This window comes from Symphodus melops (genome assembly GCF_947650265.1).
Source record: "Symphodus melops genome assembly, chromosome: 6".
Lineage (NCBI taxonomy): Eukaryota > Metazoa > Chordata > Actinopteri > Labriformes > Labridae > Symphodus > Symphodus melops.
The window spans coordinates 25115498-25132708 of NC_136696.1; the positions used below are offsets into that span (position 1 = coordinate 25115498).

At 42.6% G+C, this 17211-nt stretch overlaps 1 protein-coding gene across 1 annotated transcript in view; it reads right to left on the reverse strand.

Annotated features, from left to right (window-relative positions):
- The window catches only part of met (MET proto-oncogene, receptor tyrosine kinase), a 65548-nt gene that overhangs the window by 24824 nt on the left and 23513 nt on the right, over nucleotides 1-17211 (reverse strand). Inside the window, exons 3-10 of the mRNA XM_079345796.1 lie at nucleotides 13003-13206; nucleotides 8065-8193; nucleotides 7646-7822; nucleotides 6757-6914; nucleotides 6008-6122; nucleotides 5645-5781; nucleotides 5333-5497; nucleotides 4899-4998 (exon numbers count right to left, since the gene is read on the reverse strand). Coding sequence (XP_079201922.1) covers nucleotides 4899-4998; nucleotides 5333-5497; nucleotides 5645-5781; nucleotides 6008-6122; nucleotides 6757-6914; nucleotides 7646-7822; nucleotides 8065-8193; nucleotides 13003-13206 — 1185 coding nt within the window. The remainder of the gene's footprint in view (nucleotides 1-4898; nucleotides 4999-5332; nucleotides 5498-5644; nucleotides 5782-6007; nucleotides 6123-6756; nucleotides 6915-7645; nucleotides 7823-8064; nucleotides 8194-13002; nucleotides 13207-17211) is intronic.

Sequence of the window (17211 nt, forward strand, 5' to 3'; positions counted from 1 at the left end):
GAGAAGCTGTAGAAAGGGACAACTGAGCAGCAGCCCCCTCCTCCTTTAGCCCCTCTCCCAGGAGTGTGACTAAAGAAAAAATATCCTGTGAATTAGTGGAAATCTCAGTCAATTTCATTGTTCACTGGATGTCTCCTCTTATTTGCGGGAGAGGACATGAAGGGCCTGTAGTTTGGGAGCAGCTGTAAATACAATCACTTGTGGAGCCGGGCAGAGAGCGGGCCAAGAGGTTTACTGTGGGGTGATGAGAGAACCAGCGATCCCTGAAACCTCCGCCGCCCCTGAAGTATCATTAGTGTAACGGCCTGCGAAAAAGCCAAGTCACAACGGAGCTCCCACGTACAGAAGTGCTTGTCAAATCTACAGTGATTTATGTCAGTAAGGTTTTCTTCGTGGTTTCTACCACGCTGTGTTGCGTCATTACTTGCTTTGGATTTAACATCCGTGTCTGGGCTTGCTATCTTTTAGTTCTAATACGTCTACCTTTGCATCAGTCTTTGGTAATTGTAAGTGCAAATTTATACTATTTCTCTACAACTAGTCCTTCAAACACTGCATGTTCGATGTGTTCATATAACAGTCACCTATCTCCTTTGACTGTTCCTTTAAGCATTGATGTAATTATTCTCACCATACCAGCTTGACGACAGTCTTTGAAGCATTCAGTCTGCTGACAGAAGGGAAAATGTTACTCATTCACCTTCATCCACTTTTCTCTTTGCTTCCCCCAGATGTTGGGGGGTTCGGGAAAGAAGAGGGGCATCATGAGGTGTTCAGGTGTCAGCTGCAGGGATTTAACCCACTGGGATGAGATAGGAGGAGGAGTCTGGCGTGAATCAAGTCAATCTGTGAATGCAGGCAACAGGTGTCTGGCTATGGTGACGCATCAATCTACAACGAACTTTCTGTGATGATGCAGCCCGGCAGAGCAAGAACTCTGCTCCTTTATGGTTTTGTGATTGAGCTACGGAAATGTACAGATCACATTTTTGTTGTTTTCTTTTGTGTATGTGCGGCCCCCTCTTGGCTTTGTGATCATGCCAGCTTTAGATCGTAAAACAAAATCTCTTTCATGTTGTGGGAAAGCTGAGATTGGCTGAGACCAGGCTTTACTCGAGATCCAGGAGGCAGATATCAAGTCAATAACGGGTGTTTTTTTTTCACGCTCCGGCTCCAGCTGAGACCCACGAAACCTTTTCTGTTGGCTTTAAGAAAGTCATGGTTTCTAACTCTCACTAATCTGCTTTGGTGTGAGGATCTTAGAGATCCCTCAGAACACTTTTCACCAACTAAAACTAGACTGAAGCTCATTCTGCTGCTGTGGCTTCTTCACCAATCGCACGGCTGATATTTAGGTTTATGAACACAGCTCTGGAGGAATGAGAGACTGGCTCACATTACCCAGAGAGCTGTTCCGCCAGTGGTGAAAACCTCTGGTAAGTCCGTTGGTGAAAGATCCGTGCCTTTATTTTGAAGGGTTAAGACAATAAGACACTTATACTGTCCCTTCCCAGGCTCAGCCTTAACTCATCCCGTTTACTGGAAGGAATTTAACAGGCGACAGCTGGGGCCCTACAGGGCATGATCCCGTCCTAAATCATTAGCTTTATTTTATACAGACTGCTCACTTCATGCTCTCTGTCCTGTCCTCTGTAGGAAGCCTCTTTTTGTTTTCTTATCCCTTCTGCTCTGTTATTACAGTTAGAAATGAACAATAAACTATCAGGGCAAAGGGTTAGCTTCAGCAGGTCCTCCTCCTGCCATCCATTCTTTAGATCTTTGCACAGAAAGGAGGTTAATGAGAAAGATTTTCTCCCAGTCTGCATGGTTTCAAAGCCAGTCACAGCATGTGCCATTAAAAGTGCACTGAACCTTGACTACCCTTGTGCTAACTCACCATACTGTAGCATCAGGTAACACATTAACACAATTTAACACACTAAGCCTCTAAGATTACAGCAAGTAAACTAAGCTGTAACTTTAGTGAATAATCCACCAGTGCGGACTTTATGGGGTTATTTATTATTTGAAGTTTGTTTTATTTTGTAAATCTTTTCTCATTACAAAAGGATTTGGTATTTCACAAATAAGTCACAGCGAATACTTTGCTGTTGCCGATTGGTTGACTGATGATGTCATCATAAACATAGTTTCAGGGCGTGCCAGAGCACGATTGTTCCTCCTTCAGTGTCCCTAGCTCGTCTGCGTTCACATTATTAACACCGTTCTGTGCCAGAGTCTCCGGAATAAATCATAAAATGGCCTTACTATATCATCAGACATTAAGGAAACATGTTGGGAGTGCTGGCTTCACAGACAAAAACACAGCAGCTAATCTGTCCTCCTTGTAAGTTTAGATTCTGGACTAGAATGGTCTGGATTTGTTTGCACCAGAGAAGGAAGGCAGCCCCACAAGGCCGTTTTGGATGCCCCTCAGTTTTACCCAACATAAAAAGCCTCTGCACTTTTCTAATAAGCTCCACAGAGCTGGCTAAACACTGAAGCTTCAGAGTCAACAACATGGCAACCCACATGAGTATCGACTCCATGAAGGAGGGGGCAGGGGGAGAAAGTTTCAATGTTTTCAATTTGGACTGTCGTACCCATTTTAAATGCTACGTGTAAGAGTTACATATTGCTCCTTTAAGTTATCATTGTTAACTTTTAACTATAATAAACCTGATTTCTAAGTCTCAAAGCTATGTGTGTTAACCCTTTATCGGGCAAGTGACTATTTTTGGTAATTTTGGTACACATTACATACGGCCACCCTTCTGCACCTCAGTAAGGTCGAGAAGCATGTGATCCTCACTCAGCCAATCAGAAGAGATCACCCTACATCACTGATCCTGCTATCGTGGCATTTGAACCAAATATGGTAACTTCATCAATGTTTATTTTTCTAAATGAAATTTAAGTTTTGTTTTTTTACAGAACTAAAGTTCTGTTATGTTCCCCGATAACACTCTGAGGTTGAATTTTTGAATTTCAAAGTATTTCAATGAGTGCCATATAAAGGGTTAACACTATTTGTGTGTGTGTCCCCAGAGACCAATCAACAACTGACCTGAGCACAGGTCAATGACCAGGGAGACGGGAACTGAAAGATGAGACACTGCAGGGACGGTGTGTGTTAATGTGCATTTGTGTGCGACAAGGAATAGGTAGACAGAGACAGTGAGAGGACAGAGAGATCAGAGATACAGGGATAGAGATTCGTTGGAGAACTTTTGAGATAGGAGTGTTATTCCAAGAGAGTACATGTTCAATTTCAGAGTCTTTTTGTGTGTATGTGTGTTTACCGAGCACATTATCATCTCCTGACTGGACCTGCAGCAGCGTGTGCCTCAAGATGACAGATAACTTCACTACAAAGCACTGCTTGTCCTCAAACCGCCTCCCAAAAGCAAACATCACACGCACGCTCACGCACACACACACGCTCAGAGTAAAACACACCTTCACTGTGAAAAACGGGCTGTTTGTTATGACTCACTAAAAAAAGTCATACCACAAAGAACAAGTAGTTTTTACAACCTTCATTTCATCAGTTGAAAAGGTGTCAATAGCTGGAAATTTGTAAAAAAAAAAAAAAAAAAAAAAAAAAAAAAAAAAAAAGAAGGGAAGAGTTCTTAATTGGTGTTTCAAAAGGTTAAAGCAATCTTCTCACCATTTCATCTGGAGGTTAAATGACTCTTTCGCACGGAGAATTTTGTGCAGTTCAAGCTATAAAAGAACTGATCCATTTTTTTCTTTCAAAGGATGTTGTATCATTTTCAGCAGCAACTGTAATGAAACCTAAACTGTGAGGCTGTTCTCCTCGTGCACCAGAGGAGTGGATCAGCAGGTCACTAGGTTCACACACAAGGGAGACATGGTGGGCAGTGAGTGTCTTTTGGCTGCAGCAGCAAAACTTAAGTATTTCTGCACTATGTTAGCAAAAGGTGTATTGTTCCCCTCGTCCTTCAGTTGTCTGTGTTATGTGGTTGAGGTTCACATTTTCCCATGAAGTTTTTAATCTATCTATCTATCTATCTATCTATCTATCTATCTATCTATCTATCTATCTATCTATCTATCTATCTATCTATCTATCTATCTATCTATCTATCTATCTATCTATCTATCTGAGCTGATAAAACTCAAATGATTTAATCGAAGCACAAAAATCTTTTACAAACAACCTGGATACTGCTGCTCCATGCAGCCAGCCAATCTACTGCGGCGATGGCGAGCTCCAAGCATGCTAATGTGTGTGTGTATCATTATGCTGCAATAAGTAGAATAACGTCTGACTGAGGTTTGGGGAGCCCGAGCATCTTAAAGACCTCGCTCTGCTTCTGGGTTTGAGTCAGAAGTGACAGCTGGATCCTAAAGATCAGACGTTGGATCGCTCATTTCCTTTCTTCTCGTGTTTGTCTGATACTTAAGCTCTTTCCATTGTTTTTTTTTTTTTCTTCTTGGGGGGGCGCGTTTGTATGTATAATGACAAAACCATGTATAAGACAGTCTGGTTTTTAAAAGAAAAACACAAAACCTTCTTTGTCTGCTGTTCATGAATAATATTACTGCTTACGTTTTCAACCAAGTGATCCACGGACACAAGGAAGAACTTTAAAAGGCAGTAAAAGTTCAAGGAAGGAAGTACACGTTCATGTTTGGGTGTCCAAAAGGGCTGCTCCCTTAAAGTCAGCACTTGTAATCGCCTCAATTTAGTGGAACGAGACAGAAAACCTGAGGATGGTTGTTGCGGCTAATTGAATGGAAAGGACCTCAAAATATTCCTGAAAGAGGAAAATTGTTCTTTATTCAAAATTGCCAGGAGCTTTAACTGTCACAGTGTGAATGGATCTCTTGTGCTTCACCAATAATTTAAGGATATTAAACCTTCTACTCACCACATGAAACACCTCAGCATCCTGAGCGACTGTGAGAACCATCTGGGGCTGGAGGCCAGACTGAAGGAAGAAGCCATGAGCCGACACTGTGCAGCCTCCACTACAGTGGGGGGTGAGAAACGGATGTTAGTGTCAGCACCAGACACAGTAGATCCCCACAGGGGAGGACCTGCTGTTAGCCTTAGCATTTTAGCCACTCTTCACCTCCTACACATTTCCTCCTGCTGTAAAACTAAAGCATTAATCTGTCTGGGCTCATTCACATTGGTTCTCCATCAGATGAACTCTCCCTTTCCCTCTTTTGTTTCTGCTCTTAGGCGAAGAAGGACACAGGATCTCAAAGTTGAGGAACGTTGTCGAGCTGACAAACACAAACGGGGATGTCCAAACTAAATCAAAAACCCGAACCCTGTTCTGAGTGATCAAAGTCTCACCTGACGAAGGAGCGTGACGGCTGGATGCTGTTGATGATGGGGTCTTGGTTGTAGGTGAACTGCATGGGAGCGAGGCGCTCCACCCAATCCACCGTCAGCTTCACAGGTTGTTTGGAGGGGACACCGTGGGGAGGGGTCTTACAGGTCAGCATGGTCGAGGTCACGCTGATGGAGGATGTTCAGTAGAGGCAGAAGAGAGAAGAGTAAACACATAGACCATGTTACGTGTTGTGTTAATAACATGTAAAAAAGGGAAAAAGAGTAAAATAAGTCAAAAGACAGAAATAATAAATTCAAAGTCTGTGAACTGACCTCTGGATCTTACAAGCTGCTTTCCCTATCATTATGTCTCGCTTGTTTCCGGTATCAAGGAAGGCTCCTCTGATGGTCAGCATGGTGTTTCCAGACTTTGGCCCGAACGTGGGAAAAATTTCATGGATCACAGGGTCCTGGAAGCAAAGACCACAAGACACTGTCAGCCACTCTGTATAGATACACGTTTCTCATGTTATATTTCATTGTTGACATTGACCACAAATAAACATGCAGAAATTTGCTAAACTTATCTGTGTCAATGCTAAAAAAAAGTGCAGTTTCTTTCAAACTAACATGTTGTGTCCCTGTTTTCTTATACACGTTGATTTTGCCAAAAAGAAGGAATATATGAAATCTTACCACAAAGGTGAAGCCCTCCATCTTGGCCACCTTGTTGCCACTGGTGACCTTCACTGTGTTTCCTGATGGGGTGAAATTCCCACTGAACACTGGGGAACACTGGATCTCAGTCCACCTAAACGCAAACCCCCCAATAACAACACACAAACCAGCCATTATACTACACCACAGCCATCCAGCATTTATCCTAATTCAATGATCTTTTACGGCGCGCTTGCACAAAGAGGCGATCTTCCTCTGGAATTGAGCGGGTGGTTGTTTTTTGGGTTTTTTTCTCCCGCCAATTTGTCATGAGGTTTGTTTGTAGAAAAAGAGGCTTTTGAATGGGACATGGCCTCAGTGGATTTAGGAGAGTGAAAAGTCTGCATGTGGAGATTTTTTCCTGCAATTTTTCAGTTAGCGGAGTCATGTGTTGAATGCAGGACAGAGGGGGGGCTTCTTAGCATTCTTTCTTCAACACAATACACCCCATTAAACCTATAGGAAGCCAATGTACTGTTCCCTTTATGTTGTAAACACCGACCATTTAACACGCACGCACGCACATACGCACACACACACACACACAGCCTCTCAAAGGTGGCTTTGTAAGAAAATTGCATATTTCAAAATGCACAGACAAAGCCTGTTCAATTATAACAAGCGCACTGACACATCAAAAGAAGAAGATTTTCTTCCAAAACAAAGTACTGCAATGACTTTTATTTAGTGCAAGAGCTGGAAGCTGAAGCACAAAAACACAGACTTACCTGTTGACATTGTCTTGTCTGGTCAGTTTGCAAGGAGCTCCTGCCATTTCCACAGTTACCGACGAGGCCTTGAAGCTCTCCCTCTTGTCAAAGCCGAAGTTTTGCCCGCATATCGTCACTACTGTAGAGCCTCGTATGGGTCCAGAGGCTGGAAAAATCTAATGCACGCACAAGAAACACTTTCAGTGTTAGTAAATTCATATGTTTGGTTCTTTTTCTCACTCTTATCAAAGCCTTTCACCTCTCTCACCTACATTACAGTCCACTATTGTCCAAAACATTCATATAATACGAAACAGTAAAAAAAGGCAGCACACTGCAGTCATTTTCACACATCCACAAAACTCCTGGAAATGTCTCAGTGTCTTTCATATAAAGCAAGGATTGTTTTATATACAGTACATGTGGAGACAGTGTGACTGCATGAGGTGCTGCATTAGAGTCGCACAAAATGAACGCCACCCACATTGTCAGAGCGCTGTTAAACAGAACAGTGCTGCGGTAAGAGCTCTGACATTTCAGGTAGGACCATTACCTTCACAGACGACACACTGTGAAGACAAATACGGCGCGAATGGACACATCACGGGGTTCAACAGACCAGTTATATGAGCTGCTTTTGAGAGGAGAGGAGTGAGAGACCTCGCATGATGTGATCACATGATAAATGTCCCAGCAAACTGAGACAACAGGAAGCTGTACGGTTACATAAGTTACCTTTTAAGGTCAGGTTATTTGCTCAGCGTTGAAACCACAGCGAAATGAACAATTAAGAGTAGATGAGTTGCAATGCTAGTCTTTGGCCAGTATTAGTATTTTAGAAATAAACTACAGCTTGCAAAACATTGAAATTGCTGAGACAAGACTGAAAACAAGCGGCTGTGACTACCTTAGTGATTTCAGGTGTGCAGGAGTCCTGGGCCCAGACGGAGGAGGACGGACACTCTTTGGCTCTGGTGCAGCGTCCATCACACCAGCCACACTCTGTCACCCTCGACGACAGCAGACAGGACGTGCAGGTGGTCAGCTGACTGCAGCCAGGACCAATCAAAGGAATCTTAGTGATCTAGGAAAGAATTAAAGACAGAAAACATAATTAGACTTCATAATGACAGAAAATGCTTCTTCGGTTTAATCATTTCTCTTTAGACAGATTTGGTCCGCACAAACTAGTCCAATGTGTGCAGCTCATTATGTCCTCTAATCGAATACAGGAACATTTTAAAAAGTTTAAATTGACAGAAAATGTTACCAAACGTCTTATCCCACGAAGGACCAAACCACACTTCTTCCTTTTGTCCAACCTACCTTGTTTCCTGTTACCATGAGCAGGTCTCCGTTTGACTGGTCAGGATCAAGCAGCGCCACACCTGCAGAGACCGGTCTGGAGTCAAGGTGGATGTTGACATGAGGAGAAGCAAACCTGGAGAACAACACCTGGAAAGAGGAGACAAGTCATTGCAGTCATCGAGTAGGGACAGTCTTTTATAGGCTGTGTCAAAGCTTATGGTATCTTCATCTGAGACTGTTCCTTAGGAGTTGAATAAAGTCACTACGTCGCTGAACAAGTAGCGAGCTAGAAATGGGATCCAACAGATGCATAATGTGCAAGCTGCATCTTAGTTCTTTCTTTAGTTGGGTCGCAAATTCCACACGAAACACAAGTTGAAACTTGTAAATTGATACAAAGCTATGCTGCTGTTTGGCTGTAATACAAGTAGGGTTAAAAAATACATGATGTAACCATCACAATTGCAATGTGTAAATGCACAATAGTCGCATTGCAGGAGGTGCAATGTCAGTCGTGACCTGACACTGGCCAACCCATATCATCACTTTTTAAGTTGTCCATAACTAATCTCTATTACACTATGAGAACAAAGCATGATTGAAAGATGACAAGAGATTCTCTTAAAACCAAATTAAGAATTAATTTAGCTTATTCATTCGTTTTAGAATTTTTCTAATTACATTAATGGTGGGGATAAAGAGCCTGGTGGTCTTGACAGATCTTGATCTAGAATCAGGAATCCACCCAGTTTGAGGCCAAAACAGACACAGCAGACTTTATGGCCTACTGTGGATGAGGTTTAAGATTTTTGTTGTATTTATTTGGTTGACATATACCCAACGTAACTAAATACAGGTAAAGAAACCATTTAAAATACTTTGGGAACAAGAACAAATATCTGGAAATTGGTGGCACATGCCAAAGTCAGAGTGTGGTTTGGACACTTAACAGACCAACAACCCAACAATTTCCGATTTCACATCAGGTTAAAGTTATAGTCACAACATCCGAAGAATCTCAAGAAGGGAAATTAGAAAAAAAACAAAGTAACCTGTTTTCTATTCAAATGATCTGTTCTGAATGAGCTCGATGCCACTGACGAAATCCACCGGGATTATCTGTGCTGTGCTCCAGCCAGCCCTCCGAATTTCACAACAAACATTTCTCTCTACCAGATTGCTGTGCTTGTGGATGCAAACCTTGGAAAAAGGCATGAAAAAAAGAAAGCAGGGCTCAAACAATGGCTTCATCTGTTTCCAAAAAGACCGTATAATCAAATTCAAACCAAAGACTTTGACTGTAAGACGAGAGGTGCCTGGTCTGGATAATATTTGCTGTTTTTTCCTTATACAATTGAAAAAAAAAAATCAAAAAAAGAGGATCAGCTGAGGACACCTGTGTCAAAGGTGTGGTTTTGTGTACTGGTTACAGTGTTTGTCTGTTGCTGTGTTTATTTGGAACGCTTCACAATATTGCCCACTAATACATACAATGCATTAATCATGAGGGAAACGTCAGAAGGGGTCTGCAACAATAGATCCACTGATTCATTCAAGACAAACCAAGCCGTGAGGCAGACAAACTGGAAAATATAAACAGGTTCTTGGGAGCTAGGCCAGCACATCTTCACTCAGAGATAGTGAAGACAATTGATCCAGATTGTGTCATCGTTTGGCTGAGTTGGTTTAAAGCCTGAAGCCCATGTTTGGATCACATATCAAAGCATCCTGGAAAACTAAGCTCGACTACACTTCATTACGCCCTTTTTATGTACAATTATTCCACTTTTTTGAAAACCTTTTAAAATGAGAACTTACGAGCGGACCTTTAAGAGCGAGACTTCCAAACATTCATATGGAGTTTGTTAGGAAAATGACAAACTGGTTTTGGGGCAATGAGAAAGAGGATACAGCTTCAGGCAGAAACAGAGAGTACGCTGACGTGTTACGTTTAAGACATACTCATAAACCGACACAATCACACCTGCACACTACAATACACACTTTATATCCTGTCTTTCCATCTTTACACTCACACATACTGCACACCTCATATATGTCATGAACTCGCATCATATATGAACCATACTCAAACATAGAAACAGATATTCATGCACTCACTGTTTGCACTGCTCCCTCTTGTTCACACACACACACACACACACACACCACACCTGGATGAGCATTCATCATTTGCGGTTACGCTGCAATTACAAGCCTGGGAGCAAACAGAAAAGAAGAGGGTCTCTAATGGGGGTGTGGTATCTGCAGTTACACCACACACACACACACACAAACACACACACACACAAAAAATAGATTTCGTTATAAACATATTCTCTCTGCCCAGTCAGGATGAAGCCACAATGTGATGTTTACTCCCCCCAAAAAAGCACTGCTTTTGTATTGTTAGCAAAACAAATCTCATACAGACACACACACACACACACACACACACACACACACACACACACACACACACACACACACACACACACACACACACACACACACACACACACACACACACACACACACACACACACACACACACACACACACACACACACACACACACACAGACACACACACACACACACACACACACTACAAAGTACACACCTAGCTGCCTGTACACACAGCATGGATGGCAGTCATGGTATGTGTGTCTGATTGATTGTAAACACAGCACAGTGCACTTAAAGGGTCTGAAGCAAATATCTACAGGACTCTGTATTGTAAAATGTTTTAATGTAATTTCGCTGGTCGGCTGGTACTCTCTCCTCACCCTCACAATCGTCTTGTATCCCACCATCATGCCCCCCCTCCTCTGTTTGAGCCTCATGATCAACGTTAGCTTTGTAACAGCGAGTATAATGGGTGGCTTTCCGCTGGGGACATGGCCATACAACAGGCATCTCTCTGGAGGTAATAGCGGTGTAAATTACAGCTTATTGTATTAAGCATGCCGGGGGGAAGTTCGGCCTATAAACACAGCCACTGTGTTATTCCCACAGTGGTCCAACTGAAGGCGAGGGAAACACTTCCTGAGCCAGAATGGAGTTCATCATGGGGAACAAGGCTCTTTCTCTTCACTGCGTCGGCTCCGTGTTCGCCTCTTGTTTTGTCCGCTGGGAGCGGAGCAGAAGAATGAAATACACGAAAAGTTGACAGGTTCATTTTATTGTACTAACAATGTAATGAGCGGCCAAAGTGAAGGCCACAACCTCTCACAGTGCTGTAGCAGAGCTGTAGGAGAGAGCAGGTGGTCGCAGGGTCGTCAGTTCAATTGCACGGATCAAGAAATCAGGGAAGGTGAACGTAAACCTGTAGTCACATCGGGATTTCTTAAAGCAAGGTGTTTAATTGGATTGTTCCAGTTTAATACAACTTGATTATTTAAATTGTCTTATCATGACTATCATGACACCAACTCACCGAGAAATATCAGTGTTTAATTTCCCAGTTCCGTCTCCACGCTCAATCTTGACAACTGGCAGGAAACGCTTGATCAAAATAAAAAAAGTTTTTAGTCCTTCTGACCTTCTCCAACTCTTCAGCCAATTCAACCAACCACAAAAAAACCAAATCAAAACACAAACTGCAGGAGTGCTGGGGTTGAGAGGGGGTGTCGATTATAGAGAAACACACAGCAACAGCTGCACAGGACTCTCCGAGAGCAGAAAATGCCGTGCGAGTGAACATGTCAGCGAAGCCCGCCGTTTACCATTAACGTGCCGTTCGGCTTGTAAGCCCCCCTCACACCCCACCATCGTCGTCAATAACCCCCCCCACCCCATCCTGCCCTCCCTCCCGTTATTTGCAGCTGTCGACCCTTTTTCCACGTCTCTTGCCTTTTTTTCCTCCATGCAAGTCTTTTCATTCTTCTGTTTCAAAAATACGTGAGGTCATCAGCATTTACTTTAAGTTCAGTTCAATTCGTCATAGTTTTTGGTCCAGTTCCGTACTGATGCACCAAAATGACAGCACTCACTGCATGTTACCCTGCAGCTGAAACCACTGTATGTTTACACTGAGGCTTTTAAAGTGGACGGATTGAAAGCCCACATGAAAAGGGTTGGAAAGTAAGCACAATGATTCACAGTCAGATATGCAGCTACGCAGGCGAGTCATCATAATTCAATTACGTTAAATGCCAAAAGTCTATATTTGACCTTATGATCAGCACTTTCATGACTCGTCAGAAAAAAAGCCTTTAACAAGCAGAGCTCCTACAGGCCAAAAAAAACATTGAAGCTGCAGGTGCACTGGCACTAAAAGCTACACAATTAATTTATGTGCCAGGTTCTAGTCAGGGAAAATCATAAAGATGTTCTCATTAAACACTGATTTGCGTGTCTAGACATTTATCTGTGATGGAAAAGGGAACGTTTTTTATACATCTTAAAACATTAAAGCACTGTTGTGTGTGTTGTAATACAAAGGTATTACAATAAGCACTTTTGAGAGAAAGCTGTTGGAAAGAAACTTTCACATTTCAACCAAATTTGGTCGGATTCAAACCCATTCTGCTTGCTTAGTGACACAATGAGAGCAGTTCGCTCAAAACCAGGCTGGTGGGATCCTCCATAAGTTTGGACAATGGTCAACAAAACGCTCTGTTTGCTCAGATGGCGGGGTTGAACGAGTGCTCTTTGGGAGGCTCACTGAGCGCAGGTCAAGGGAAAGCAAATTGTGCAAACAGAAAGGTTCACAGTGCTCAGTCATGAAGTCTCCCAAATCCTGTGAGGCACCTGCAGCTTACTGTGTGTTGTGTCTCCAGCAGAGCACTTTCACTCACGTACCCACATCCTGCCACATTTACATGAAGAACAAGAGAGGGAAACCGCACTGGCCGCTGAAGCCACACGGGCTCTGTTAATGCCTAACTGCTAGTATTTTTAAATGCAAATGACCTCCCTTTCAGAGAGGACAGAACTATGTAAGTTCTTTTACCTGTATGTGGCGTCCATCTGCTGTGCCCAGGTATGCTACTGCACGGCCATTCACAGGGACGACTGTGATGGAGGTAACCAAGGTGTTTGTCAAGTCTTTGTGCCAGTACTCCAACCGCTGGACAAACTGGGTCACCTGCAGGCGGTACTTGCCCTCTTTTCCCTCATGGATTCCCTCATGTGGGTCACAGTCGTCTGATGAGCTCTGCAAAGAAACCAAACACAGGAGATAGAATTTTTAGTCCTTTTGCTGAAATTAATAAAAATGTCAGATGCTATCGAGGTTATGAGCATGACACTAATATGAAATCAGGTGCAGACATATATAAGCTTCTGGAAATGAGGCATGTAATAGTAAGACACATATCCTGTAAGTGATCAAACAGCTTCATTAAGTATTCATACAAGTCTAGATAAAAGTGAGCATTCACATCTGTCAGAAAACCAGTTTAAAAAAATTGCTTATTTCGCTGATTCAAGCATCGCAAGACCTTCTGGGCGTGGCAGCATCGTTTGAGTGTCACGTCAGTAGCTCTACACTCACAGGAAGGAGAATTATTCTATTTTTCTGAGCAGGTTGGTCCCATTGAGATAAAGAACCTCATTTTCAAGGGAGACATGGCCTAGACAGGCTGCAGCAAGTCACATTTACAAAAACACCACTGCATTGAAGAGAAGCATCTATCAGGCAAATCTGAAGTAGTTCGAGCAGTTGAGCTAAAACATCAACATCCGATAGAATCTGCTTCCAGGTTTTCTTTTTAGATTTAAAATAAACATTTACGGACGCCAGCTCATTGAGTTTCAAGTCATTGCAACAGATTCCAGAGTGAGGGTGCAGAATTACCGAAAGCCCTTTTCCCATTTCTGTTTGAGCGTTTTCTTTTTCTGTTTAAAATGTTAGTACCAGGACAAACCTAGATGTAAATATCCTATTTTGGATATAAGCTAATTAATAATACTTTTAGAAGCCTAACTATGTGTACAGGAAACTCCAAACAACAGAGGCTTGATTGTTGACTTGAGTATCAAGTGGCTTTGACAGTGAGGAACAACCACTTCCAACATGTAAACCTGTATTACAAAAAATCCAAAGCCAGCAGTGTAAAATTCCTACACTTGGCATATTTTGAGCATATTTTCCGAGAACTGAAATTGGATTAAGTCATCCAAACAGTTTGCTTACCTTAGAAACTGCTCATGATATTATTTCATGTTTAACTATCGCCTTTCATATCTGGCCTGTATGGGGGAGGGTTGAGAGCCAAACCTCTTAAGCCCCCCCCCAGCTTCTCTTTCATCAGGCCGTGCTCGTAATGGAGGTCCCTGCGTGATAGCACCTCTAGGGCAAGTACATGCTTTGTTGAATGCAAGTCTGTGGACGGCAGGATTTCATGGGAAACAGAGAAACATGCGGTTTTTTCGTTCCACAAACTGCTTTTCTCCCAACAGGGCAACTCATTTCTCTCCCTCTACATCCGTCTGCTCACTTGAGCTGGGAACCAGAATCTGTCGCTACTGCTCCCCACTTCGGTTTTTAAAACGTTGCTGGGTCGTGCAGTTTGTTGTGTCTGGAGCCTTTGGAGCATACAGTGAAAGCATGGACTGTAGCCAGAGCTGGATTCAGGGCCTCTTCTTTTTCTACATCAATACCCCTCCTCTGCCCTCTTATTGCCCAGCCCTCCTCTCTCTGCTTCGGCTCTTTTTGTGTTTAGTCATGGCTTTCTGTCCGAGCCTCGGGTTTCATTAATTATTAATGACCCAGAGGGTGGCGGGCCTCTTTTAGCTCTTAAGGTCCTTGACCTGGCTGAGTGACCGGGTCGAGTTTTCTGTTGTTTTCTCAGCTTCAGTGGATGGTGACCTCTTCACGGGAGTCACACAATGGGAGAGTGAGTACAGGTAGAATTCCAAGTGGATGCTCAATTTAAAAGTTGCTCAAGGTGCCATTAGTGCGAGCCAAGAACTTCTTACTCTCCCATGGAAAAGATTGTGACTTGAGTTTTGACCTTTCAGTACAACTTAAAGGCTAAAAAAAAAGTTCTCAGACAGTTATAATGACTTACAGACTCTAAGACCCTCTCAGTCTCTATCTGAAGAACTACCTCGGTAATAAGGCTGTTTTTGTGGTTTGTGGGGAACAAGCTGAACCATTTGTTGAGCATGCATCTTAAAGGCATGCTTTGAAGGTGAGGAGAACAATGGTGGAGTGATAAATCAGAAAAGTTACTTTCTTTGTGACGTAACAAAGCTGAGACAAGGGGGACTGACTGCACAAAGAGGAAAGCAAAAGGAGGCAATGAACCCTGGCCAAATGGTGAATGATGTTGAGGTGCGCACATTCTTTACTCAAGTATATCTACAGATCATTGAGTAAAACTAAAGCTTTAGTAAAAGTTCAAAAAAGTGAAAGATTACAGGCTCAAAGACCTACTCATAGTATAGAAGTTCAAATCAGCCTTAAAGCAACAAAAGACATTTCCACCGACTGGAAACCTCACACCGTTTCTTAAAGACCTCTTAAAGTTAAATCATTCAAGCTTGCTGGACCACTTTCATCCACATGGTGAAAAGTTCTCCCTGTTGTTGATGGACATCTGGATTATTCGAAGCTTCTTCTCTTCAGTCAAGTTTCCCCTTCATTTCATCTAGACACATCTTAGATATCTCTGTCAAGTGTGAAATATGGCAGTAGATATCCAAAGACTCCATAAAATAAGTCAAGATAAGATAGCTGAAAGCTACACAAGTAGCATTTAAATATTGGTACTTTTACTCTTAGCTAACTACCTAGTAACAGACCATGATTATGATTAAGTTAAACAAACTCAATTGCTGCAGTTTAGAAGACGATAGCGAAGTCAAACCCGTGGAAAATGTGGAGGAAATCTAAAGCTGGCTGAAAGGTTGGATGTTTTTCAGCCAAAGGCACAGCTGTGTGGTGGTGCTGCCAGCTGATCTGAGATAAATTACTCTCTGCTTTATGGAAGGGAAATGGTGCAGCATTAATACTAATTGAGAGTTCTTGAGATGGAGTGATTTGAAATTGGATAAAGATATGTAAATGTGGAAGAAGAGTAGGGCTTGGCAAATTTTGAGTGACCTTCACGAAGAAATGTGTTTGTCTCCCTAACCTCTGTTTGCACTTTCAGAACACACTGGATAGTTTCAGCTCTCATGTCAAATCTGCCAGAAAGTCCACTCTCTTTCCAAAAGTAGAGCAGATAGTATTGTCATCGCTTTAGAGATTATGCCACGCGGCTCACAAAACAGGCCCTGGGCTGATTATTTTCAGAGCAAACAAACAGGACTTTGGGGTGTTTGTTGAAGCGGAGCAGGTTCATGGGAGGGAAGACTAGAAGAGTCTCGGAGGCATTCCTCTGCCTCGGCTTAGGTATTCCTGAGGATCAAGGCAATGAAATTGGACAGTGGAAAGGCTGTTTTGACAAGCTTGTTTGAAGCTCTGCTGCTGTTATCCTTTGCTGTTTCTTGGCACGGAGACAGAGAGTTCTAGAGGACGTCACATTGACACGGCCATGTGAGCACCAAGGTTTCTCAAGAAAGACCTTCAATACATTTAATTAAATTTAAAAAATGAAAAGAAAGAACGTTTTCGAAAGTAAGTTCTGATAGTTACCAGAACCCACAGGCTGTATGAAACAAGGACGCAGTTTCAGGTTTCAGAAGGCATTTTGAGGTCAGCGATGGCAGTCGTCACACTGGAAATGTTGACTTAAAGTAACTGGATAAATAAAAAAACAAAGATGGGGAGTAGAAGCAGGCAAAAGGCCTACTGGCAAACGGAAACACTGTTCCCACCTGTCAGTCAACTCAGTTACTGTACACCCGTAATTTTAAAATGTATCAATAACTCACAGGATTAATAAAATCTAAAACAAAAAGGAGGTATAAAACAAAATCCCCCTTGTACAGTGTGTATCAATAAAGAAATTATCTATCAATGCCAAATCAGTATCCTAAACCCGGCTGCAAACATGCGTATTTCTACTGGCTTCTGTGGACATCACTGAATGGACACTTGAGTGTAACTCTGTATTTTTAAACACCGGCGTGTGCTGCTTGCCAACACTCCCATGTTTTCTTTCATATAAACACGAATTTGGAGAAGAAACCTGAAAATGTTCAAACCACTGTACGTCAGTACTTCACAGACTGAATGTGCGCAGGTCGACATGGAGTCTAAATTTCAACA